Source organism: Elgaria multicarinata, chromosome 8, assembly GCF_023053635.1.
Source record: "Elgaria multicarinata webbii isolate HBS135686 ecotype San Diego chromosome 8, rElgMul1.1.pri, whole genome shotgun sequence".
Lineage (NCBI taxonomy): Eukaryota > Metazoa > Chordata > Lepidosauria > Squamata > Anguidae > Elgaria > Elgaria multicarinata.
The window spans coordinates 3,910,445-3,934,480 of NC_086178.1; the positions used below are offsets into that span (position 1 = coordinate 3,910,445).

At 48.0% G+C, this 24,036-nt stretch overlaps 1 protein-coding gene across 3 annotated transcripts in view; it reads left to right on the forward strand.

The window, feature by feature from the left end:
- BCL6 (BCL6 transcription repressor) overlaps window positions 1-23,386 on the forward strand; it is a 36,097-nt gene extending 12,711 nt beyond the window's left edge. Inside the window, exons 1-10 of one of the 3 annotated variants that reach the window (XM_063131776.1) lie at window positions 3,708-3,802; window positions 4,994-5,032; window positions 6,812-6,984; window positions 7,581-7,802; window positions 9,112-10,101; window positions 11,740-11,921; window positions 13,090-13,257; window positions 15,289-15,419; window positions 16,802-16,939; window positions 21,966-23,386. In XM_063131776.1, the coding sequence (XP_062987846.1) occupies window positions 6,824-6,984; window positions 7,581-7,802; window positions 9,112-10,101; window positions 11,740-11,921; window positions 13,090-13,257; window positions 15,289-15,419; window positions 16,802-16,939; window positions 21,966-22,109 (2,136 nt within the window). In that variant the 5' untranslated portion in view covers window positions 3,708-3,802; window positions 4,994-5,032; window positions 6,812-6,823 and the 3' untranslated portion in view covers window positions 22,110-23,386. Of the gene's footprint in view, window positions 1-3,707; window positions 3,803-4,993; window positions 5,033-6,811; window positions 6,985-7,580; window positions 7,803-9,111; window positions 10,102-11,739; window positions 11,922-13,089; window positions 13,258-15,288; window positions 15,420-16,801; window positions 16,940-21,965 lie in introns of those variants that run through there. The other 2 variants (XM_063131775.1, XM_063131777.1) reach the window with 2 other exon arrangements.
- Window positions 23,387-24,036: the final 650 nt, after the last annotated feature.

Here is a 24,036-nt window from a genome sequence, read left to right on the forward strand (position 1 = left end):
CCTTCTGAAGATTCCCTGGAATACAATTTTGTCTCCATTAGTGGTTTACAATCTGGTAGTTCCAGAGCATAAACAGGGCCGGATTAAGACGTGCTGAGGTCATAAACCATCTCAAGGTTCAGAGGCCCCATACCATAAATAAAGAGGGAAAAGTGTATTACCTTATAGTGGAAAGGGTAATAAAATGGCGCCACGCAGTGTTATGGGGTGCTTGTACCTAAACAGCGTTATTCAGCCATCCCTGAAGATGTGTATAAAAGCACCAATGGAGTAAGTGGATTTAAACTTCTTTTAAAGTAGCTCTAGTCTGCGCTTATTGCCTTCGTCACTAAATGCTGCATCGCTGTGCTTCCTCTGCATAATGCAATTCTGTTGTAAGTTACACCAGACTTTCCAATGTATTTAAATCAAAGTGATTTCAGGTTCAGTGCATCTTAGTTATCTCCAGCATATTTGGGGGGGGGGGGGCTCATAATATGAGGCCCTAAGCCAGCCTTCCTCAACCTGGGGCGTTCCAGATGTGTTGGACTGCACCTCCCAGAATGCTCCAGCTAGCTGGCTGGAGCATTCTGGGAGTTGAAGTCCAACACATCTGGAGCACCCCAGGTTGAGGAAGGCTGCCCTAAGCCATGGCGTCTTGTTTCTAAATCCACCACAGAGCATAAGGAATGAACTTTTTTTTAAAAAAAAAAAGCAACCAAGCTTTCAATAATTTTATAGCCTGCTTTTCCTTCTCACTGATGCTTTCCAAGGGGCTACAACGCAGTTATTTGGAGCAGGGCATGCAAACCTCAGGTACTAGAAAAATGAGTAACAAAATCCTCTCGGGTCTTCTCAGAGAGTGGCCTTTTCAGTGCTGGCACCCTGGCTATGTGGGATGACCTGGCAACTTGTTTACGTTCCTTTCAATGCCGGGTGAAGGTCTTTCACTCTCCTGGGCCTTCTAAAACCTGTGAGCTTAACTTCTAATCCGCTGCATATCTACTCTGTATCTTGAGTTATGCTGTGAAGCTAGTTTGGTGACAGTTTTATGCTACAATTTGTTGTTTTATGGTTATTGGATTTTATGTTTATGAGCCACCCAGAGAATTCAATCGATAGCACAAAGGTTTCCTTGTCATGGCCGAAGATTCATGGGCAGGTTGTGCAGAACTCACCATAGTTTTGGTTTCGGCTATTGGACAGTACAGACATGTAAGAAAAATATATAAATAGATAGTTTTGCTGTGCAGGTTCTGTGGAATGTGAGTTCTTAGGTATAAAGAATCTGAAGGCATATTTTTACCGACTTGATTAATACACAACTTCCATGGCCTATTTGTGTGTGATTCTATAGTGTGTTTTTTTGTGTATGGAATCATAGAATCATAGAATAGTAGAGTTGGAAGGGTCCTCTAAGGCCATCTAGTCCAACCCCCTGCTCAATGCAGGAATCCACCCGAAAGCATCCCTGACAGATGGCTGTCCAGCTGCCTCTTGAAGGCCTCTAGTATGGAAGAGCCCATGGCCTCCCTAGGTAACTGGTTCCATTGTCATACTGCTCTAACAGTCAGGAAGTTTTTCCTGATGTCCAACTGGAATCTGACATGCGTGCACATGTATATGTTTCTTGGTGCCAGTGTTTGGCCGTCATGATTGGAGATGGAGTTCCTAGTCTTTCAGTTTCTTGATGAAGTGCTGTGGCCATGGGGGGAAAAGCATGGTCTCATCTCGGTCTAGTGTTTTACAGGGTTTTGGTAAGAATGTGGGATTATTGTAGCAGTACTACAAACGAGAAGGATCTTGGAATTGTTGTAGATCACAAGCTGAATATGAGCCAACAGTGCGATATGGCTGCAAGAAAGGCAAATGCTATTTTGGGCTGCATTAATAGAAGTAGAGCTTCCAAATCGAGTGAGGTACTGGTTCCTCTCTAGTCCGCCCTGGTTAGGCCTCATCTAGAGTATTTTGTCCAGTTCTGGGCTCCACAATTCAAGAAGGATGCAGACAAGCTGGAGCGTGTTCAGAGGAGGGCAACCAGGATGATCAGGGGTCTGGAAACAAAGCCCTATGAAGAGAGACTGAAAGAACTGGGCATATTTAGCCTGGAGAAGAGAAGATTGTGTCAGGAATGCTTTAGGGTGGATTCCTGCATTGAGCAGGGGGTTGGACTTGATGGCCTTGTAGGCCCCTTCCAACTCCGCGATTCTATGATTCTATGACTACAAATGGGGGAATAATTTGAAATTCTATGAAATCGAAAAAGGCTACTGCTCTTCCAAGCATAGGACTGAAAACTGAGAGCAAGGCTATTTGTGGAAGTTGCTCATGACGGCTAAAGGAAGCTTCCATGCTCCGAGGCGATATACCCCTGAGAAGCAAAAGTGAACGAGAAAGTTGTAGCATTCATGCTTCGCTTGTGGGCCTTGCAAGCAGCATCTTGGCTGGTGATTCTTGGAGACAAAATGTTCGCTCAGACCCAAATCCACTGAGTCCAGCAAAATAGTTTTTACAGCTGAGAGCAACTTACCCAAGGCCACTTACTGCATTAGCAGAAGTTGGGGTTGTACTCGATTTCTGCACCCAAGATGTCTCCAAAACCTCTTGCTGGCTTCACTCATGATGAGAAATTGCATGGTTATTTTTACCCTCTTGGCCCCAGGTTATTAGGAGATTGCTAAAATTTCTCTATTGGAACTGATTCGTTGCTGTCAGAATATATACGGCGGCTTAGGCGTGGCTGGTAGGTTTCCGCTCTGCCTGAAATCTGTGCAACTTGAAAACGTAAATCTTATTGGGCCAACTGAAGTCTGGTTAACTGGCATAGGATTGCGAGATTGGCATGTGATATAAATTCCTTAAATAAAGAAGAAAGGCAGAGATAGGACATGGGTGTTTTGTTATGCAGGAGTTCCCTCTTGCGGACAGAAAGAAAACAGTCCTAGCATGAACATCCTTTGGATGGTAAAAAGACCCGGGTGTTTCCAAGCAGAGGGCTTCTCTCTCTCTCTCTCTCTCTCTCTCTCTCTCTCTCTCTCTCTCTCTCTCTCTCCCTTTCTGCCCAGAACTGTGTGAAGCAACATATTCCAGATTCCCATGTTGCTTCCAGGGGGGAAAAAAGGGGGTAGGGTTTCAGCTGGAAGTGGATGATGGACAAAGTGTAGCCCAGTCTCTTTCTGTGAACTATGCCCAGAGAGTCCAACACTTCTCTGGGACAGAAGGACGGCAAAATTGCTGTGCTGGAAGAATCCCCCCCCCCGGTCTCTTCTCTTCCCCCCCTCCCTTCCCAATCTCCCTCTCTCTCGATTGGATGCCACGTTTTACAAGGCAGAAGTAAGCTTTGAGCCAGAGTGGGTGGAGCACCTCCTCTCCCTGGAGACGTTGGTGGTGGAGCGTGTTGTGGCCCATGAAGGTGGGCAGCGTTGAGATCGGAAGGGTTTCTGCTCTTCCCCACAAGGCAGCAGAAGAACATCAGAAGAGCCCTGATGCTGGATCAGACCGAGGGTCCATGTAGTCACCCAGTGGCCAAACAGCTGTCAACCAGGGATCCACAAAGCAGGACATGGGTGCAATAGCACCCTCCCACCCATGTTCCCCAGCAACTGGTGCACACAGGCTTCCTGCCTCGGATACTGGAGGTAGCACATAACTATCAGGGCTCATAGCCATTGATAGCCTTCTCCTCCAAGACGTCTATGTGGTACCCATGATCCTCTTTCCATCGGAGTCCCATGTGTCTCCTCCCAGTCAAGACTGCTGGTTCAAGGGTGGGGCAGCACGGATGGAGATGCAGGAGATCAAAGAGATGGGTGTCTCTGAGCCTGTAAGTTTGATGCTGCAGTTAGACCAGATTCCTGGCAGTGTTTTGGCCTTTCTAGGCTGCCTTTCACGCCTCTACAATGGAATCTTAATAGCACACATTTATATGTCGGCAATTAGATACCCCATAGAATCATAGAATAGCAGAGTTGGAAGGGGCCTACAAGGCCATCAAGTCCAACCCCCTGCTCAATGCAGGAATCCACCCTAAAGCATCCCTGACAGAGGGTTGTCCATCTGCCTCTTGAAGGCCTCTAGCGTGGGAGAGCCCACAACCTCCCTAGGTGACTGGTTCCATTGTCGTACCGCTCCATCACAAGTCAACTCCCCCAACCCCGCCCGGTCTCCTCTTGTGGGTTTGGGGTTATTTTTATGGGCTAGATCACAAGAGCCACACAACAGAGATTGATTTTTTTTAATAGTGCGGTGTCATATTAAGATCTTGAAAGCCAATGCGGGCAAAAGAAAGGATTTGTGCTGAGGTAGGGTTGCCGTTGTTTTTTAAAATAAATTGAGCTGTGATTTATTTCTTTTGTTTAAACCCTATAACCTGATGTGATGCTCTGGATTCCCCCTTTGGCTCTTGTCTCCATGGTGTTCGACAAAGCTCAACCAAGTTCTTGGGCAAACTGGTCATATCGGTGTCTTGCTCCTGTGTGACCTTGATTATCCTTCCTTGATCATAGGAAATCAAATTTCCAGGCTGTAGAATGTTGAGTATCTTGCCCTTAAAAACAAACAGACTTCAGATTCTGAGATCCGGATACCCAGATCTTGAGAGTGAAGTTCATTATGCAAATTGTGTGGCTTGTACCATTTAGAATGGATTTGGGGAGGGGAGAGTTTTGCAGAGGCAAATAAATCTGCCTGGAGGGTGGGATGGTTTCAGTTACAAACTCCTTCTTGATCCTGTCTCTTGGGGAAAGGATGAGGAAGAAATCTCTACTGATCATGTGTTAAACAGCTTTGCTCGTGCTGTTTTTTCACATTGTTCTACCCTATCCAGCAGATATTATCACAGCAGGGCACTTTTAAACTTACCCCAACTTCATATCTCCCAAAACTGAATGTAAGATGTTATTATTATTTATTTATTTATTTATATAGCACCATCAATGTACATTGTTGTATGGCTCTTGTCTTTCTCTTTTTTAAAAAAGAAATATATAATTTTATTTTATTTTTGTGTTTGCAGGTCTGAAAGAAACTTTTGGACTGTGAACTCAAGCACGAGGTACGTCCATATAATTTCATGCCTGGCTCCATTAAGGCACGTACCAAAATAAATATTTCATTGGACTGAGCTGGAAACAGGGTTTAGGAACATGACTCTTGACAAAAAAAAAGTCTTCATGTATTTATTACAACTTAACCTTTAACTAGGGTGACCATATGAAAAGGAGGACAGGGCTCCTGTATCTTTAACAGTTGTATTGAAAGGGGAATTTCAGCAGGTGTAATTTGTATATATGGAGAACCTGGTGAAATTCCCTCTTCATCACAACAGTTAAAGCTGCAGGTGCCTTGCCCTCTTTTAAATCTGGTCACTCTAGTATAGCTCCTGAAGCTTTAACTCCTGTGATGAAGAGGGAATTTCACCCGGTTCTCCATATATACAAATGACTGAAATTTCCTTTTCTATGTGACTGTTAAAGATACAGGAGCCCAGTCCTCCTTTTCATAGGGTCTCCCTACTTTAACAGATGCTGTCACTGAGTCCTTTTGTGTCAAAGGCTCCTTTCCTACTTGGGATCTCTTTGGCAATCTTTTGTTTAGTTTCTTTTAAATGTCTAGGACACTTGCTTTTGGCCTGCAGAGGACCCCATGACTGAAAAAGCCCTGCTCCTAGTAAACGCTAATTGGACATCTTTCAAACATGGAATTGTGTCCCAGGATCAGGGTGGAGTTCAGTCTAGCCAAAGGTTCCGTTTCCAGATCCCTCCGGGAGCTTCCAAGCTGTGCTTTGGTGTGGTGATAATACCAGTCTTAACTACATACCCCTTCTTTTATGGTTTCAGGTGCCAGGGAGTAAGTTGCTACATGTCTGCTGCATGGGCTCCCATGGAGTGTTTATAGAATCATAGAATAGCAGAGTTGGAAGGGGCCTACAGGGCCATCGAGTCCAACCCCCTGCTCAATGCAGGAATCCACCCTAAAGCTTCCCTGACAGATGGTAGTTGGCATTACTGTTGGCATGCTTGGGGGGAACCTCAGCAGATCCTCACTGTGTAGCAATGCGTCCAATAATTGGAAGTGTTTTTTAGTCTAGGCAGATTGGAAATAGTTAAAAGAATAAAATCAATAATACAATTTGAGAAGGGACTCAAAGGATGCCTTTTGGGCATATCTACAGTATTGCGTCCAGTTCTGGGCTCCACAATTCAAGACGGACGCAGACAAGCTGGAGCGTGTTCAGAGGAGGGCAACCAGGATGATCAGGGGTCTGGAAACAAAGCCCTATGAAGAGAGACTGAAAGAACTGGGCATGTTTAGCCTGGAGAAGAGAAGATGGAGGGGAGACATGAGAGCACTCTTCAAATACTTAAAAGGTTATCACACAGAGGAGGGCCAGGATCTCTTCTCGATCCTCCCAGAGTGCAGGACACGGAATAACGGGCTCAAGTTAAAGGAAGCCAGATTCCAGATGGACGTCAGGGAAAATTTCCTGACTGTTAGAGCAGTACGACAATGGAACGAGTTACCTTGGGAGGTTGTGGGCTCCTTCAAGAGGCAGCTGGACAGCCATCTGTCAGGGATGTTCTGGGGTGGATTCCTGCATTGAGCAGGGGGTTGGACTCGATGGCCTTGTAGGCTCCTTCCAACTCTGCAATTCTATGATTCTATGATCTGGAGTCCTGTGCGGTCCAGTTGGAAAGCAGGGCCTCAAAGGTGTGCTCCTATGGAACAGTTCACTCCACTAAAAAAAGAGCTCTCCCTGACCATGGGTTCCTGACCAAGCCACCGGTCGCTAAGACTTCTTTTGCCGTGCTCACAGCCATCTCTTTGCCTTCAGGACAGATCCAAGATGGCCTCCCCGGCAGACAGTTGCATCCAGTTCACTCGACATGCCAGCGATGTCCTCCTCAATCTCAATCGCCTTAGGAGCAGGGACATCCTGACGGATGTTGTGATCATCGTCAACCGGGAACAGTTCCGAGCCCACAAAACAGTCCTGATGGCCTGCAGGTGAGGATCAGGATTGCCTCAACCACAAATAACCAAATGGCTCGGTAGAGTGGCTGGAATGGGGCAGTCTTATGTGCCCATCTTGGTGTGATGGGAGGTGGGTCGCATCCGTGAAGCTATTTGGGGGGTGGGTGGGGGGACCCCAGATGGTTCTGAACGTAAGGCCTTGATTCATGGGAGAATCCCTGATTCCGTCTGGTGAACTGTGGTATCTGAATTCTCACTGTTGTTCGTACTCTTTGAGCCCAGTTGCAATTCCCAGTTTGTGCTGGTCCCCAAAGTGGGGAGTTGGTTAGGGTTGTAACGTTTAGGGTCTTAAGAGAGAAAATAAGCTTCCTGACAGCATAACTCTCTGCATGTTTACTTAAAAGTAAGACTTATTGAGTTTAATGGAGCCCACTCCCAACTGCTTATGTATAGTATCCTATTGTGTGTAACTGCAAAAGGTTCCACTCTACCAATGCAGTAGATACCATGAAAGGTGTAGTGAGGTCCATTTTGGATCCTCCATCTTCAAGTCCACCTCAATCCCCTCAACTGTCTATTTTAATCTAAACGTTTCTGGGTCTCATTTCTTTCCTTCCCTTCCTCCCCAGTGGCCTTTTCTACGGCATTTTCACTGATCAGCTAAAGTGCAATTTGAATGTCATCAACTTGGATCCTGAGATCAACCCTGAAGGGTTCGGGATCCTCCTTGACTTTATGTACACCTCCCGCCTCAACTTGCGGGAAAGCAACATCATGGCCGTCATGACCACTGCCCTTTACCTGCAGATGGAACACGTTGTGGATACCTGCCGAAGGCTTGTCAACTCCAGGTGAGCAACTAAGCCGGGGCTTAATGTAGAAGTGGAGTGGGGCAGTCTAAAATCTCCCTGTCACCACAAACTTCTAACGTAGTTTATCCCCAGGTAAAGGTTACACACAAGGGACCCAGAAGGTCTCCTTGAGGGATCGCAGCGAAAAAGAGGGCTGATCAACACGCCGTCCTTCTGACTTATGTACCAAGCTTGTAGAACGAGAATTTGTAGAATGGGTCGGGCATTTCCTTGCCTTGGCAAACTTGCTGGGGTCCAGTACTAACTTTGGTAGCAGCTGAGAAGGTGGCAGAAAACCGTACTGTTGGGACTGATTTCTGGACCAGGGCGCTGCTGGGTGGTTGGTTAGGCTTAGAGTATTTTTTAATAAAAACACTAAACATGTGGGCCGAACCAGGGCCGAATCCTCTCTATTCAGCACTGGTTAGGCCTCATCTGGAGTACTGCGTCCAGTTCTGGGCTCCACAATTCAAGAAGGATGCAGACAAGCTGGAGCGTGTTCAGAGGAGGGCAACCAGAATGATCAGGGGTCTGGAAACAAAGCCCTATGAAGAGAGACTGAAAGAACTGGGCAGGTTTATCCTGGAGAAGAGAAGATGGAGGGGACACATGATAGCACTCTTCAAATACTTAAAAGGTTGTCACACAGAGGAGGGCCAGGATCTCTTCTCGATCCTCCCAGAGTGCAGGACACGGAATAACGGGCTCAAGTTAAAGGAAGCCAGATTTCAGATGGACATCAGGAAAAACTTCCTGACTGTTAGAGCAGTACGACAATGGAATCAGTTACCTAGGGAGGTTGTGGGCTCTCCCACACTAGAGGCATTCAAGAGGAAGCTGGACAGCCATCTGTCAGGGATGCTTTAGGGTGGATTCCTGCATTGAACAGGGGGTTGGACTCGATGGCCTTGTAGGCCCCTTCCAACTCTGCTATTCTATAATTCTATGATTCATGTTGTGTTCTTCGTAAGGGAAAGTGTGAAGTAAAACATTTCAAGATGGGTTTTCCAAGCTTGGAAGTCAATGTCTGTCCCGAAGGACCCTACATTGATTCAGTCCTTGGAGCCTCCTTTGCTCATTATGCTTTTCTGGAGAATGTTTTGTGCCTTTTGTGAACTTCAAGGAAGGCCTTTTCTGTCCCTTGGCACAGCCGACCCTAGTCCGTTCCCATTTTCTGCAGCTTGGCCATTCCCACTACCGCAAAGCAGGAAGAGAAAAATGGTGTGTTGTGATCCACCGCAAGGCCATGATCTATAAATCACTGCAATGCTCTCTCTTTCCTCCCCTCCCCCTCCCTCGCCTTGTTTAGTGAAGCAGAGATGGTGTCTGGTCTGAAGACTTCCCGGGAAGAATTTTTGCCCAGCCGGATGCTGAGCCATCCAGACATGATGGCTTACAGGACCAGGGAAATGTCAGACAATAGTATGCCTCTTCGGAACGGGCCAATCTGTGATGGGAGAGCCTTTGTCCCTGGTTTGTACAGTGGCCTGTCTGGGTCCCCCATCTCCTACACTGGATATAACCCCATGCCTGTCAACAGCTACCTCTTCTCCGATGAAGAGCTACGGGAGGTGAGGATGCCCCTGGCGGACAGTTTGAGAGGCAACCCTTTCCCAAGAGAACGAGGGCTACCGTGCGGCGGCTCCCGGACCGGCACCGTAGAATACGCCAGATCGGTCTCTGACGTCTCGCCCAGCACCTGCCACGCTGCTGTCTACTCTCCAAAAGAAGCTGCTGCCGAAGAAGTCAAAAGCGACGTGCGCTACGACGCCCCCGGCGCTGGCCCAAAGCCTGCCACCCCCTTGGCCCGGAACAACGCCTACTTCGCTTGCGACAAAGCGGGCAAGGAAGAAGAGAGGTCCTCCGCGGAAGATGGGATCGGTCAGCACTTCGAGCCGTCCAACGCGCCGATGAACCGCAAGGTCCTCATCAGCCCCCAGAGCCCCCAGAAATCGGACTGCCAACCCAACTCGCCAACCGAGTCCAGCAGCAGCAAGAACGCCTGCATCGGCCAGGGCTCCAGCTCTTTGTCAGCCAAGAGTCCTACTGACCCCAAAGCTTGCAACTGGAAGAAGTACAAGTTCATTGTGCTCAACTCGCTCAACCAGAGTGCCAAGCAGGAAGGCCCTGAGCAGAGCGAGCCGGGGACACTCTCCCCACGGTCCTACGTGCCCTCCTTGGCTTGCCAACAGTCCATAGAGCCTGAGAGTCTGGACGTGCAGTCGCCCACCAAAATGAGCATCAGTGGCGAAGACTCGACAATCCCGCAAGCAAGCAGGCTGAATAACATTGTTAACAGGTAAAAGGGAAGCGGGGAAGCCACGGGTGGTTTTATGATTTAAGAGGGATAAATGCCAATTTCTACATTTGGGAAATAGAAACCAAAGGCACAGTTACAAGATGGGGGATACTTGGCTCAGCAATACGGCAAACGAGAAGGAGCTCGGAATTGTTGTAGATCGCAAGCTGAATATGGGCCAACAGTGCGATAGGGCTGCAAGAAAGGCAAAGGGGCTGAATTTTGGGCTGCATTAATAGAAGTATAGCTTCCAAATCACGTGAGGTACTGGTTCCTCTCTCTTCGGCCCTGGTTAGGCCTCACCTGGAGTATTGTGTCCAGTTCTAGGCTCCACAATTCAAGAAGGACGCAGACAAGCTGGAGCGTGTTCAGAGGAGGGCAACCAGGATGGTCAGGGGTCTGGAAACAAAGCCCTATGAGGAGAGACTGAAACAGCTGGGCATGTTTAGCCTGGAGAAGAGAAGATTGAGGGGAGACATGAGAGCACTCTTCATATACTTAAAAGGTGGTCACACAGAGGAGGGCCGGGATCTCTTCTCGATCCTCCCAGAGTGCAGGACACGGAATAACGGGCTCAAGTTAAAGGAAGCCAGATTCCAGCTGGACATCAGGAAAAACTTCCTGACAGTTAGAGCGGTATGACAATGGAACCAGTTACCTAGGGAGGTGGTGGGCACTCCCACACTAGAGGCCTTCAAGAGGCAGCTGGACAACCATCTGTCAGGGATGCTTTAGGGTGGATTCCTGCATTGAGCAGGAGTTGGACTCGATGGCCTTGTAGGCCCCTTCCATCTCTTCTATTCTATGATTTCCATTCCACACATCTGGAAGTACCAGGTTGGGGAAGGCTGGTTTAAAGATTCACCAAGTTGGACAGAAATTGGAAGCAGAAGGGCTGGAGAGCTTCAGCCCTCTTTCTCCACCCTCCCATCCACCACTTTTCTTAATTTAGCCCTGCCCCACATTCACCTAAATAAAATGGGATCTACAAGCCTTGAGATTTCCTTTCCCCCCCACTGCCACCAGCCATATGCTCTGTAAGTTGAGTCCAGCAATACTTATAACGCAAACGAGAAAATACACTCCCCAAATCATAGAATTATAGAATAGCAGAGTTGGAAGGGGCCTACGAGGCCATCGAGTCCAACCCCCTGCTCAATGCAGGAATCCACCCTAAAGCATCCATGACAGGTGGTTGTCCAGCTGCCTCTTGAAGGCCTCTAGTGTGGGAGAGCCCACAACCTCACCAGGCAACTGATCCCATTGTCGTACTGCTCTAACCGTCGGGACGTTTCTCCTCATGTCCAGCTGGAATCTGGCTTCCTTTAACTTGAGCCCGTTATTCCATGTCCTGCACTCTGGGAGGATCAAGAAGAGATTCTTTCCCTCCTCTGTGTGACCACCTTTTAAGTATTTGAAGAGGGCTATCCTGTCTCCCCTCCATCTTCTCTTCTCCAGGCTAAACCTGCCCAGTTCTTTCAGTCTCTCTTCATAGGGCTTTGTGTCCAGACCCCTGATCATCCTGGTTGCCCTCCATAGTGACAGCCATTTCTCCCTCCCCACATTAGCCCCTTGGAACAAATTGCAACTTACTTATAGACTCTGATTACGTGACTTATGCCGTTATTTCCTGTCTAGGTCACTGGATGGGTCTCCTCGGAGCAGTGAGGGCCAGTCCCCCTTGTACCTGCATTCGTCTAAGTGTAGTTCTTGCAGTTCACAATCGCCCCAGCATTCTGAGTTGTGCCTTCACACCCCCGGCTCAAATTTCGGCGAGGAAATGGGGGAAACTCAATCGGAATACTCGGATTCCAGTTGCGGTAAGTCCAGGAATCATTTCAGCCATTCTGTTTGATCTTGTTTGAACCATGAACCGTTTGACTCTGATTTCTCCCACTTGCTCCAAACCCCACCCGCAACATACAGGGTTAGGCCCCCAAAGTGATCTCTGGCCGGAGATAAAAATTGACTGAGACGGAGGGCCGTCTTTTGCAACATTGCTCACTTTGGGAAATAAATTGTTGGCTTCTGAAGTATTTAAATGCTTTCATTTCATATTTCAGAGTCAACTGGTTTGTTTCTGGAACCTGATTTTCCTGTGCCCTCTCTTCCTCTCTCCCACCTTCTATAACTGGGGCAGCTTTTCCTCTTGAATCATTCCCGCATTCCAAATAGCGCTTGCAAAAATGGAAAGAAGTCTGGAATGCTTTGAGTTCAGATTCCAAAACTAAAAACGGAGGAAACCATACTCGGGAATCTTTAAACCATTGGGTTGAAAATTCCGCGCCGTTGAATGAAATAATCTGAATTTTCGATTTTACTCTAGCTGCAGGAACAATCCAGTTCAGAGCCTCATTTTAGGGGTGAGGGGGGTGGGATGGGGTGAGGGGATAGAGCCATCTTATCATCCCATCGGATCACAGGGTGCTATACAAACCTCTCTTGCCAGGGCCAGACATGTTTCTATATATTTCCCAGAGCAGGCCTGGCTCCAGGTTTCGGGGGTGGGGGGGACTAGACAAATTGTCCCTGCTGACCTGCCCTGGTGGCATCTTGCCCTCTCTGCTGTCACATTACAGCAGAACACCCAGCCCATGAGTCCTATTACCGACGCCAGGCAGGACATTGCCTCTGTGCGGACCTGGAGCTCCGCTCGGCTTCACCGCTCCCCAGGGCCTGTAGCAACAGCAGGAGAGGCAGCCTAGGGGTAGTGTGAGTTGCCGGAGCCCCAGCATTTGCCCAGCCATGCCCGGCGTCCGGCCTGTCTAGGACAACGGTGCAATTTTGCCTCTGGCTCAGGGCAACCACGATTCGCCTCGGGCAAGCAGTTCTGCCCTGCCACGCCTTCGTTGCGGGGTTCCCCTGGAACTCCAGCTCCGTCTCCCCGCCCCGAGCAGCAGCGCAGGCAACCCCTCTGCGTGCGTGCTTCTGTGCTTGCTCATCTCACTGTCTTGCCCCCCCCCCTCTTCCTCTCTCGGTCTCCGACAGAAAACGGAACCTTTTTCTGCAATGAGTGCCACTGCAGGTTTTCGGAAGAGGCTGCTCTCAAGCGACACTCGCTCCAAATGCACAGCGACAAGCCCTACAAGTGTGACCGCTGCCAGGCCTCCTTCCGCTACAAGGGGAACCTAGCCAGCCATAAAACCGTTCACACAGGTACGGCCTCCTGAGGGGCGCTTCGGACGACCGTAGGGGCCGGTGCAAGGCAGGTGTCCGACAGGACGTGGGGTTGGCCTGAGAACCAGGGCGGCCTAGAGAGCCAGGGCTGCGTTTGGATCCCTGCTGCGCTCCCGACTTGCTGGGTGACTCCGGACCAGTGTCTCTGGGTCTCTGTTTTCCCATCTGCGAATCAGGAACGGTGGCGACCCGTCTCGCAGAGTTGTAGAAGATCCGGGTTGGAGAGGTGGGAGAGCAGAGCGGGGAAATCTGTGTCCCTCCCGATGTCGTTGGACTCCAACTCCCATCAGCCTGGCCGATGGTGAGGGATAGCGGGAGTTGTGGTTAAACTACATCCGGTGGGTGACAGGTTTACCTGCCCCATGGTGGAGCTCACGGCAAATTCAACGTGGAAGTCACTTCTCTGGGTCACCTCAGAAGAAACTCTCCTGTCCTCACCTGCTTGCTTTGGGTGGATTCAGATGACCAGAAACCACACGTTAATTACGTCAACTTCTGACGTGTGGGGTCTCCTGTAGCATCTGAACATGGGGCAGAATCAGCCGCTAGAGCCCCCAGCCGCCATTTTGAAATCCAGGCACTGGAGCGGTGGCAACGCCAACAGCCTGGGGCCCATCCTTCCCGGAATGGCTGGCTGAATTGGAAGTAAACATTGAAAACTCCTGCTCCTTCCGTGAAAGGAAAGCGGGAAGGACTGCTAGGCCTTAGTCTGCAGCTGTTGTGAGAGTGTGTGACCTTGGGCAGTGCTGAGGTCGCCTTGTCCAAGAGCAGCCTTCCCCAACCTGGCACCCTTCAGATGTGATGAACTGCATCTCCCATCATTCCCGGGCATCAGTGGCTATGCTGGTTGGTGCATGCTGGGAGCAGCAGTGCAGAACATATATGGGGCATGACACTGGCATGGCTACCCATGGAACATAGGGTGAGGGTAGGATGCTTCTCTGTCTTGAAACGCCTTTCTGTTTGTAAAGCACTCTGTGATCTATGGCATCTAAAGGACCTGATATGCCCAGAATCATTTGGTGAAGAGGGTGAGCCCTGAGCCACGAAGTCGCCAGTTCACCTTGGCCGGGGACTCCCTGGCTGGCCTTAGCCAGTACTCTGTTCTTTGGCCTTGGCTCCTGGCCTGTAATCTGGGGAGGATGCCGGCCTACCTTACAAGGCCATTTTACCAGGCTTACTGAGATGAGAATGTATGTGAAGCGCTTTAAGAACTTCAGAAAAGTGCTATATAAATTCAAGGAGCAGTACAAAAGAGTGGAAGCAGAGTCTGTGGGATAGTGTGTTCTCTCTCTCTCTCTCTCTCTCTCTCTCTCTCTCTCCCAGTTGTCCTACAATACCAGAGGCTTCTGTATTAAGACAAGGAAGCAACATGTGGCAAATCTTCCACAAACTTGGATAAATGAACCTAATTTAATTGGGTGCCGAAATATGGGTCCCGTGCAGAATTTCAATTTGTTTGTTTTTTACTTTGGGAAGGAGGCAGGTGGACGCTGGGCTTGCAGGATAAAGGCCAAAGGGCATCCATTTGCGCTTTTGGCAAGCCCAGTGACTGAGACCACAGCTAGACCTCAGGTTTATCCTGGGATCATCCAGGGTTCGCCCCTGCCTGAGCACTGGATCCCCTGTGAGTCACCTAGATGAACAGGTTTGACCCCTGGACGATCCAGGGATAAACCTTAGGTCTAGCTATGGCCTGAGGACTAGAGCCTTTAAAAAGCAGCTGTTCTAGGAATAACCCACGCATCCCGCTTAAAATCTGCTGATCCTTTTCGGCAGTGAGTTCATCTGAAATCATTCGTTCAGGGCTTCGGTGACAGAGTCTTGTGGTGCTCCGTAAAGACGGCATGACGTAAGCGTGTAAAACGTGCATAACCTCTCGGGTCCCCTCTTGTGGGTGGGTTGTACAGAGCATTCAGCTTCGCAGCAGAACTTTTTCAGGAGCTCTGCTTTTTTGTTTTTTGTTTTATTGTGGCACTAAAACAGGCTCCGTTCTGTTTGTCGAGACAGGCGAGAAACCTTATCGCTGCAGTATCTGCGGGGCACAGTTCAACCGGCCGGCCAACCTGAAGACGCACACGCGGATCCACTCGGGAGAGAAGCCCTACAAATGCGAGACCTGTGGAGCAAGATTTGTTCAGGTTTGTGCTTTGCTAGCCTTCCAGAACCCACCAGTGGAGCATGGCTGGGTTCAGTCTTCCTGCGTTCAGTCTTCAGCACCTCCAGGTTAAGAGAATCGCTGGTCGCAGAGCTTGGGGGATTTTCCTGCTCCCTGAGCAAAGTAGAATCTCCTTTGGAGTAAACTAACCTGGGCTAGATGGACCTTCTCTTCCTGTGTAGTAGCTTCAACTGTGTGTGAAGCTGGTCCAACTAGCTACACAGTGGGCATGTCTAGATCATCCCTGTGCGTCCACATCACGCACAGGGGATCCTGGGGACAGGAAGGGATGGTCCCTCCCTTTCCCCAGGATAATCGGGACGGCTTTAATACCGACTTTTCCCGTGGTCCCGGGATCGTCCCGAGACCGCGGGACATTTTAATTTATTCGTTTATTTTATTTATTACATTTTTATACCACCCAACAGCCGAAGCTCTCTGGGCGGTTCACAGAAATTAAAACCGTGAAGAACATAATAAAACAACCAACAATCTAAAAACACAAATACAAAATACAGTATGAAAAGCACAACCAGGCTAAAGCCATGCAGCGGAAGTTGATATAAGATTAAAATACAGAGTAAGAATAGTAAAATTTAAATGTAAGTTAAAATTAGTTGTTAAAATACTGAGAGAATAAAAAGGTCTTCAGCTGGCGACGAAAGGAGTCCAGTGTAGGCGCCAGGCGGACCTCTCTGGGGAGCTCATTCCACAGCCGGGGTGCCACAGCGGAGAAGGCCCTGCTCCTAGTAGCCACCTGCCTAACTTCCTTTGGACGACATGTGGACGGCCATCCCGGCTTCATCCCGGCTCCTCCTGAGTAAACACGAGGAGCCAGGCATGGGGCATAGAGTTCTTCAGGAGCTCCGTGCCCATTGTGGGTGCAACGGGGGAAACAGGATCTTTTTTTGAAAAACAACAACAGACCCACCTTTTCGATGGAGCGCTCATCTTTTCATCTTCAATTAAATAAAAATAAAAATGGCGGGCGCAACATGCTCCTTCCCCGGGACATCGCACGCCACGTGTGGACCGAGGGGGGAGGATCTTGCGAGCAGAATACTGCGATAAAGTTGAACAGCAATCAGCGCCATGCAACCATAGCTAGACAAAGGCTGCAATGGACAATTGCCCAGTTCTTGGCTCCAAAGACTATGAGGTTTAGAAACCCAGCAAGTTATGCTGTAGAAGCAGACTAAGCATGGTAGAAGTGGTTTGAATACCCAGCTGAGCAACGGCGTTGAAACTCTTTCCACCACGCTGCGAATACCTGCCAGCCCTCACCCACAGACAGAAACGCCGAGCCAACACCCATTTCTCCGATCCATGGGGACTGCTTCCCTGACACTGCTGTTTCTTCTTTAGGTGGCACACCTCCGAGCTCATGTGCTAATCCACACCGGCGAGAAACCCTATCCATGTGAAATCTGTGGTACACGCTTCAGGCACTTGCAGACGCTCAAGAGTCACCTCCGGATCCATACCGGAGAGAAGCCCTACCATGTAAGTGAAAGAGTTCATGCCCTGCCCTGTTGCAAATCTTGGAAACTGTAAGCTCCATGGGGCGGGGATCTCCTGCCTTGTTCCTCTATGAAGCATCACGCAGCACTTTGGTAATGGTACAGAATTCACACACACCCCCAATATTTTTGGCTGGCTAACCTAGAATGCTAACCCAGGCAGATCGCTATTTATTTATTAAATTTATATACCACCCCATCGCTGAAGCTCTCTGGGCAGTTTACAAAAGATCTTTGGGTCTGATCCAGCAGTAGAGATGCAAAACCTAGCTCTCCCATTACGAAATGCAAGCATCTGAACACGGAACCAAGGTTCCTTTTATCATTAAGTCAGCTGGCTTCACTTGGCCTCTGAGCATAAACTGCCACCATGTTTGTGCCAAAAGTCCTTAAGAGTGCAGTCCTGTGCATAGGATTGTGTCCTAAGTGATCATTTTAGCAATATATTGGCCCTGTTTTAACCACTGTGACTAAGGCAAAAAGCCTTAGTCACCATGGTTAAAGTCATGGTTTAAGGTGTCTTCTGAACACAGCCTATCTTTCTGGCTTAACCACCAAGCTTAAAGTCATGGTTTAAGGTGTCTTCTGAACACAGCCTAGCTTTCTGGCTTAACCACCAAGCTTAAAGTCATGGTTTAAGGTGTCTTCTGAACACAGCCTAGCTTTCTGGCTTAACCACCAAGCTTAAAGTCATGGTTTAAGGTGTCTTCTGAACACAGCCTAGCTTTCTGGCTTAACCACCAAGCTTAAAGTCATGGTTTAAGGTGTCTTCTGAACACAGCCTAGCTTTCTGGCTTAACCACCAAGCTTAAAGTCATGGTTTAAGGTGTCTTCTGAACACAGCCTAGCTTTCTGGCTTAACCACCAAGCTTAAAGTCATGGTTTAAGGTGTCTTCTGAACACAGCCTAGCTTTCTGGCTTAACCACCAAGCTTAAAGTCATAGTTTAAGGTGTCTTCTGAACACAGCCTAGCTTTCTGGCTTAACCACCAAGCTTAAAGTCATGGTTTAAGGTGTCTTCTGAACACAGCCTAGCTTTCTGGCTTAACCACCAAGCTTAAAGTCATAGTTTAAGGTGTCTTCTGAACACAGCCTAGCTTTCTGGCTTAACCACCAAGCTTAAAGTCATAGTTTAAGGTGTCTTCTGAACACAGCCTAGCTTTCTGGCTTAACCACCATGGTTAAAGCCATGGCTTAAGGTGTCTTCTGAACAGGGCCATAATTTCATTCTACTGTTGCCCAATTTTGAGAAGACTTCAGCTTCATCCAGGCATTAGCCATCTGCTTGGAGAGGGTCCTCATCCCTCCTGCTCGCTGAGCTCCAACCCTCTGACGTCCGCCTGTTCGGCAAAGATCGAGTGGAGCAGGGGCTTTACTCGCTTTGGCTGCACCATCTGGGTCCCCCAAATCACACAGAACTCTCGAGTGCTCGGAGGATCATCCCGGGGTGCGGCTTGCTCCCCTTTCTAACCCTCGCCCACATGTGGGGCAGCAGTGAGTGGAGCCGGGCCCCAGAGTGACTGAGAACTAGTATTATTATTTTTACAATCAAGGATCATGATGGGGACATTTGTCCCTTGGGGCTTCTTACTTCTGTTAGAATGCAAAGTCTGTTGTGGTGTCTTGGTCTGGAATGGGCAGTTAAGGCCCAATAGCTTTGATTCGTTGTATTTTATGAGCCTCAGCTATCGGGCAGCATAAAAGTGTAAAATAAAAAATAAAACGAATATACAAAGCCTGCTGCTGGTAGAGCTTAAAACTGCTCTGATGGGTTTGTAGACGTGCATCAACACTAGGGTGACCCTATGAAAAGGAGGACAGGGCTCCTGTATCCTTAATAGTTGCATAGAAAAGGAAATTTCAGCAGGTGTCATTTGTATATATGGAGAACCTGGTGAAATTCCCTCTTCATCACACCAGTTAAAGCTGCAGGAGCCCTGCCCTCTTTTAAATCTGGTCACTCTGGTAGAGCTCCTGCAGCTTTAATTGTGGTGATGAAGAGGGAATTTCACCAGGTTCTCCATATATACAAATGACACCTGCTGAAATTGCCTTTTCTATGCAACTGTTAAAGATACAGGAGCCCTGTCCTCCTTTCCATAGGGTCACCCTAATCAACACAGCAGTCTGCATTTTTTGGGCTCCCCTTTGGGGGCATGGCTGTTAGAGAGCCAGTGTGTTGTAGTGGTTAGAGCGTTGGACTCAGGCCCGGGAGATCCGGGTTCAAGTCCTCACTTGGCCATAAAGCTGAATGGGTAACTTTGGGTGAGTCACTGATTCTCAGTCTGACTACCTCACAGGGTTGTTGTGGGGAGGATAAAAGGCAGAGCTTGCTGGAAAGGCATGATTGAATTGTAACAAACAAGCAGGTAAATATGGGCACGGTTATGAACAGCACCTGAATCTCCAAATTTACCATGCAGCACTGTAGAGGGGTGAAGCTTGCTGGGGGGCAGTCCTTTGGGGGAAGGGGATGGCCCTGCGCCCACACAGTCATGAATGCACAGAAGGCAATATGTGAGGGAGCCTTTGAGTATGACATAAATCAGTTTTTAAACTCCTGTACGGTCAGAAACAGTCCTGCAACCAGAAGTGTGCAGTTGTTTTGAGATAGTGCACACATGGGTCATAGAAAAGCATCCGTCCTATGCGTGTTACTAGAACCCAATGGGGTCCTCCCATGAAGCTGATTGGTGGGAGATCCAGGACAAATAAAAGGAAGGACTTCTTCACAAAGTGCATAGTTAAGCTATGGAACTCACTACCACAGGATGTAGTGACGGCCACCAACTTGGATGGCTTTAAAAGGGGGTTGGATCAATTCCTGGAGGAGAAGGCTATCCATGACTATGAGCCCTGATGGTTGTGTGCTGTCTCCAGTATTTGAGGCAATAACCCTGCAATGCGCTCTACATAGGGCTACCTTTGTGCCTAGTCCGGAAATTCCAACTAATTCAAAATATGGCAGCCAAGTTGGTCCCCGGTACACCTAGGGGGGCGGACCACATTACACCAGTCTTAAAATCTCTTCACTGGCTGCCAATTAGTTTCCAGGCGAAGTATAACGTGTTGGTTATCACCTTTAAAGCCCTACATGGTTTGGGTCCAGGCTACCTGCGGGATCGCCTTCTCCTGTACAATCTCTGGGAAGAATTTACTCCAGCCAACAAAAACAAGGCTGACAACTAGTACCCAGAGGACCTTTTCCTCTGCCGCTCCCAGATTATGGAATGACCTGCCAGGAGAGATTCATCAACTTAACAGTCTTCCGGGATTTTAAGAAAGCTATAAAGACTGATCTCTTCCGGCAGGCCTACCCAGTGGAATTTTAAGATGCCTTTTAATAATATGCTGCTTTTAATGATGCGTTAGTTTTGAATGTTTTAATTATATGTATTTTATGGCGTTTTCATTTGTGTTGTACCCCGCCTCGATCCGGAGGGAGAGGCGGGTAACAATTATTTATTTATTTATTTATTTATTTTTATTTTATTACATTTATATACTGCCCCCCAGCCGAAGCTCTCTGGGCGGTTTACAACAATTAAAAATAGTAGACATTAAAAGTATACAAAAGATTTAAAAAACATAAAAACAGTATAAAAACAACAACAGTATTCATTTAAAACAACAATTCTGGGGTCCATTAAAACAAACTTAACGTTATTAAATGCTGTTAAAATGCTGTTAAAGTTAGGGATGTGCTCCGCTTCTAATCGGACCGGAGAAGCAGTAGCGGAGCGGGGGGCTTCGCCTGCCCTTAAGGTGGAGGCGAAGAGGATTGGGGGGCCGGCGGAGCGTGGCGAAGAGGATCGAGGTGAAGGCGGATCCTTCGCCTCGATCCGGAGCTCCGCCGGAAAGGTAAGTGGGGTTTACCGGGCCCTGCCGCTGTCGCTGTCGCCCATGCGGTGACGGCAGCAGGGCCCGGTAACGCCCCCTGCCCTCCTCTCCCTTACCTGCCTCCGTCCGCGGTCCGTCAGCATCTCCAATTGAGCCCGTGGTTCCAGCAGGAAGTCTGGGCCGCACTTGCGGCCCAGACTTCCTGGTGGAACCGCGGGCTCAATTGAAGACGGCGACGGACCGCGGACGGAGGCAGATAAGGCCCCCCTCCTCCTTACCGGGCTCTGCCGCCGTCACCGCATGGGCGGCGATGGCGGCAGGGCCCGGTAACCCCCCCTATGGGGGGGGACCGGAGCTCCGATCCGGATCCGGAGCTCCGAGCGGAGCGGAGTGGGCACAGGCAGAGTGGGGGCGGGGCGGAGCGGGCCGATCCGAAAATGGCGGATCTTAAAGTGAAGCGGAGTGGGGGGTCCGTGCACACCCCTAGTTAAAATGCTGTTAAAATGCCTGGGAGAAGAGAAAGGTCTTGACCTGGCGCCGAAAAGATAACAACGTTGGCGTCAGGCGAGCCTCATCGGGAAGATCATTCCACAGTCGGGGGGCAACCACTGAGAAGGCCCTCTCCCTTGTTGCCATCCTCCGAGCTTCCCTCGGAGTAGGCACTCGGAGGAGGACCTTGGATGTTGAGCGCAGTGTACGGGTAGGTTCATGTCGGGAGAGGCGTTTCATCAGGTATTGCGCTCCCAAGCCATGTAGGGCTTGAATTGGGCTCGGAAACATATAGGCAGCCAATGCGACGATGATGATGATGATGATGATGATGATGATGATGATGATTATCCAGTTGCTGGGGAACATGGGTGGGAGGGTGTGTTGCACCATGTCCTGCTTGTTGGTCCCTGGCTGGTTGACCACTGCGTGAACAGAGTGCTGGACTAGATGGACCCTTGGTCTAATCTAGCATCAGGGCTCTTTTTTGTGTGTTTGGAGAGGGGTGGAATGCCTAACATGGTTTGCGCCATTTGCCATTTTTAGAAGTAGTTGCTTTCTTTTTTTCCCTCTTAAAATACGATGCTCTTTTCATTGAGAGCACCTCTTTAGTCTCCAAAGGTTTTAATCAGCACTGCAGCCGTAACTAATTGCCAACTACTTCCGTTTCTCCCCCTCCAGTGTGAAAAGTGCAACCTGCACTTCCGGCACAAAAGCCAGCTGCGCCTACATTTGCGTCAGAAGCATGGGGCCATCACTAACACCAAGGTGCAATACCGGGTCTCAGCCGTCGAGGCCGCGCCGGAACTCTCCAAGGCTTGCTAAAGATGGACGGGTTTTTACGGTGGTCGGAAGACGAAGAGGGTTAGATGAGGTGGGAGCGAGGGGGGGATGTCCAAAGGAAACTTGTAACACTTTAGAGAAAAACAACAACGATTCTTTCTTTCTTTTTTGTCACACAATGGAGTGCCTCTAGAAGCCCAGGGTGCAGGCAGGTAGAAAAGGAGGAGGAGGAGGAGGAGAAGACACGGGTTTTATGTTTATGTTTATTTTATTTTTGTTTCCCAATTATGTGAATTTTAAATATATAAATATATATAGTCAGATCTATTTGTGTGTGCGTGCGTGTGCGTGTGTGTGCGTGTAAGAGAGAGGCCGGCAAAAGACTTCTCTTTAAAAGTCTGTGCAGTGGAGTGGACCCTTCACAGCCAGAAGATGAGGAATGTATATCATTTTACGGGAACAAATTTTATTTCTTTTTATGCAAAATTGTGTGTTTTTAACAAAAGAGAAAGAGATTGTATATGTTATAAGAATGGAGAGGGCTTTAACTTTTTAACCAAAGGTGAAGGAATCTATGGCAGAGTTGTAAATATATGAATATATATATATATATATATATATAAATAAAATATATATAAAATATAAACCTTTAAAAAGATGTTTATACATATATATGTATATGTATATGTATAATACATTAAAGTCTCGCGTTTAGTCTCTGCAGGCAGATGACTGTTCAGAGATTCTTTATTGTGACAGAGCACTTAACAAGATATTTTAAAAGTATTGCATCTGTATTAGTGAGAAAATATTTTGTCTAAGAGCATTGAGTGTGTATTTGTATTTTTTTGCAAGTGAAGGTTTACAATTTACAAAAAAAAAAAAAGTGTATTAAAACCAACAAAGCTGCAGAAGGAATTAAAATAATATAAAGTGTAATTTTGTTTTTTTGTGGGGGCGTTTTCCCCTGTCTGTATATATGTATAATATTTGTTTGGGGTTTTATTTTTAGTTTTCTCACAGTGCCTTTTTTTTCAACTAAATTAGAGCCCCGTTTGAGGTACGATCTGATGTTGCTAAGGAGGGTCAATGCAGATTCTTGATGGAGAATGTCAGGGTTTTTTGTCTGGTTTTTTTTCTTTTTTAAAAATAATAATAATAATAATAATAATAATAATAATTTGGTCTCATTTTATACACTTGTGTTACAATCAGTCAATCTCGGGTGACAGGGTTTGGGCTGGATCAAACTGCATTAATGCGTTCTGTAAAATATAGCTGTACAAATTCAAAAATAAAACAGCAGAAAGCAACTGTCACTTAGACTGTGTGGTGTGTTTCTTCCTCTTTGTACAAGTAGCTGCCTCTTCAGAAGGGTTTTTCTGAGGCAGTAAAACTTCTGATGCAACTTCTGCAAACAACTGAGAAAATCTCAGAACCAGGTCCATCTATTGAAACACTACCTCATGGATTGCAAAAGTTGTAGAATCCAGAGGACGCTAAAGGCTTCTCCAGACCAGGCTTCTTATCCCACAATTTTATTGGGGCTAATGCTTCCAGATCCTTTGCAGGATTAAAACCGGCCTTTTACACGTTTTTCCCTTTCCCACCCACCGGGTTTCCTTTCTCTGCAAGTTCTATATGTTTCATTATACAGCCACTAGATGGTGCTGTGAATCAACCCACTATTTTAAAATTGCGCATTTTCGCCATTACACGTAAAGCCGCAGAAATGGTCACAAAGCACAGGAGAGGCCCTGGAGGTTGACAACGTCATGTAAACCTCTGTGAGTTACCAAACTCAATTGCAGGATAAAAGCCTGGTGTAGAGGATTATAGAATCATAGAATAGCAGAGTTAGAAGGGAACTACAAGGCCATCAAGTCCAACCCCCTGCTCAATGCAAGGAATAAAGCATCCCTGAACAGATGGTTGTCCAGCTGCCTCTTGAATGCCTCTACTGTGAGAG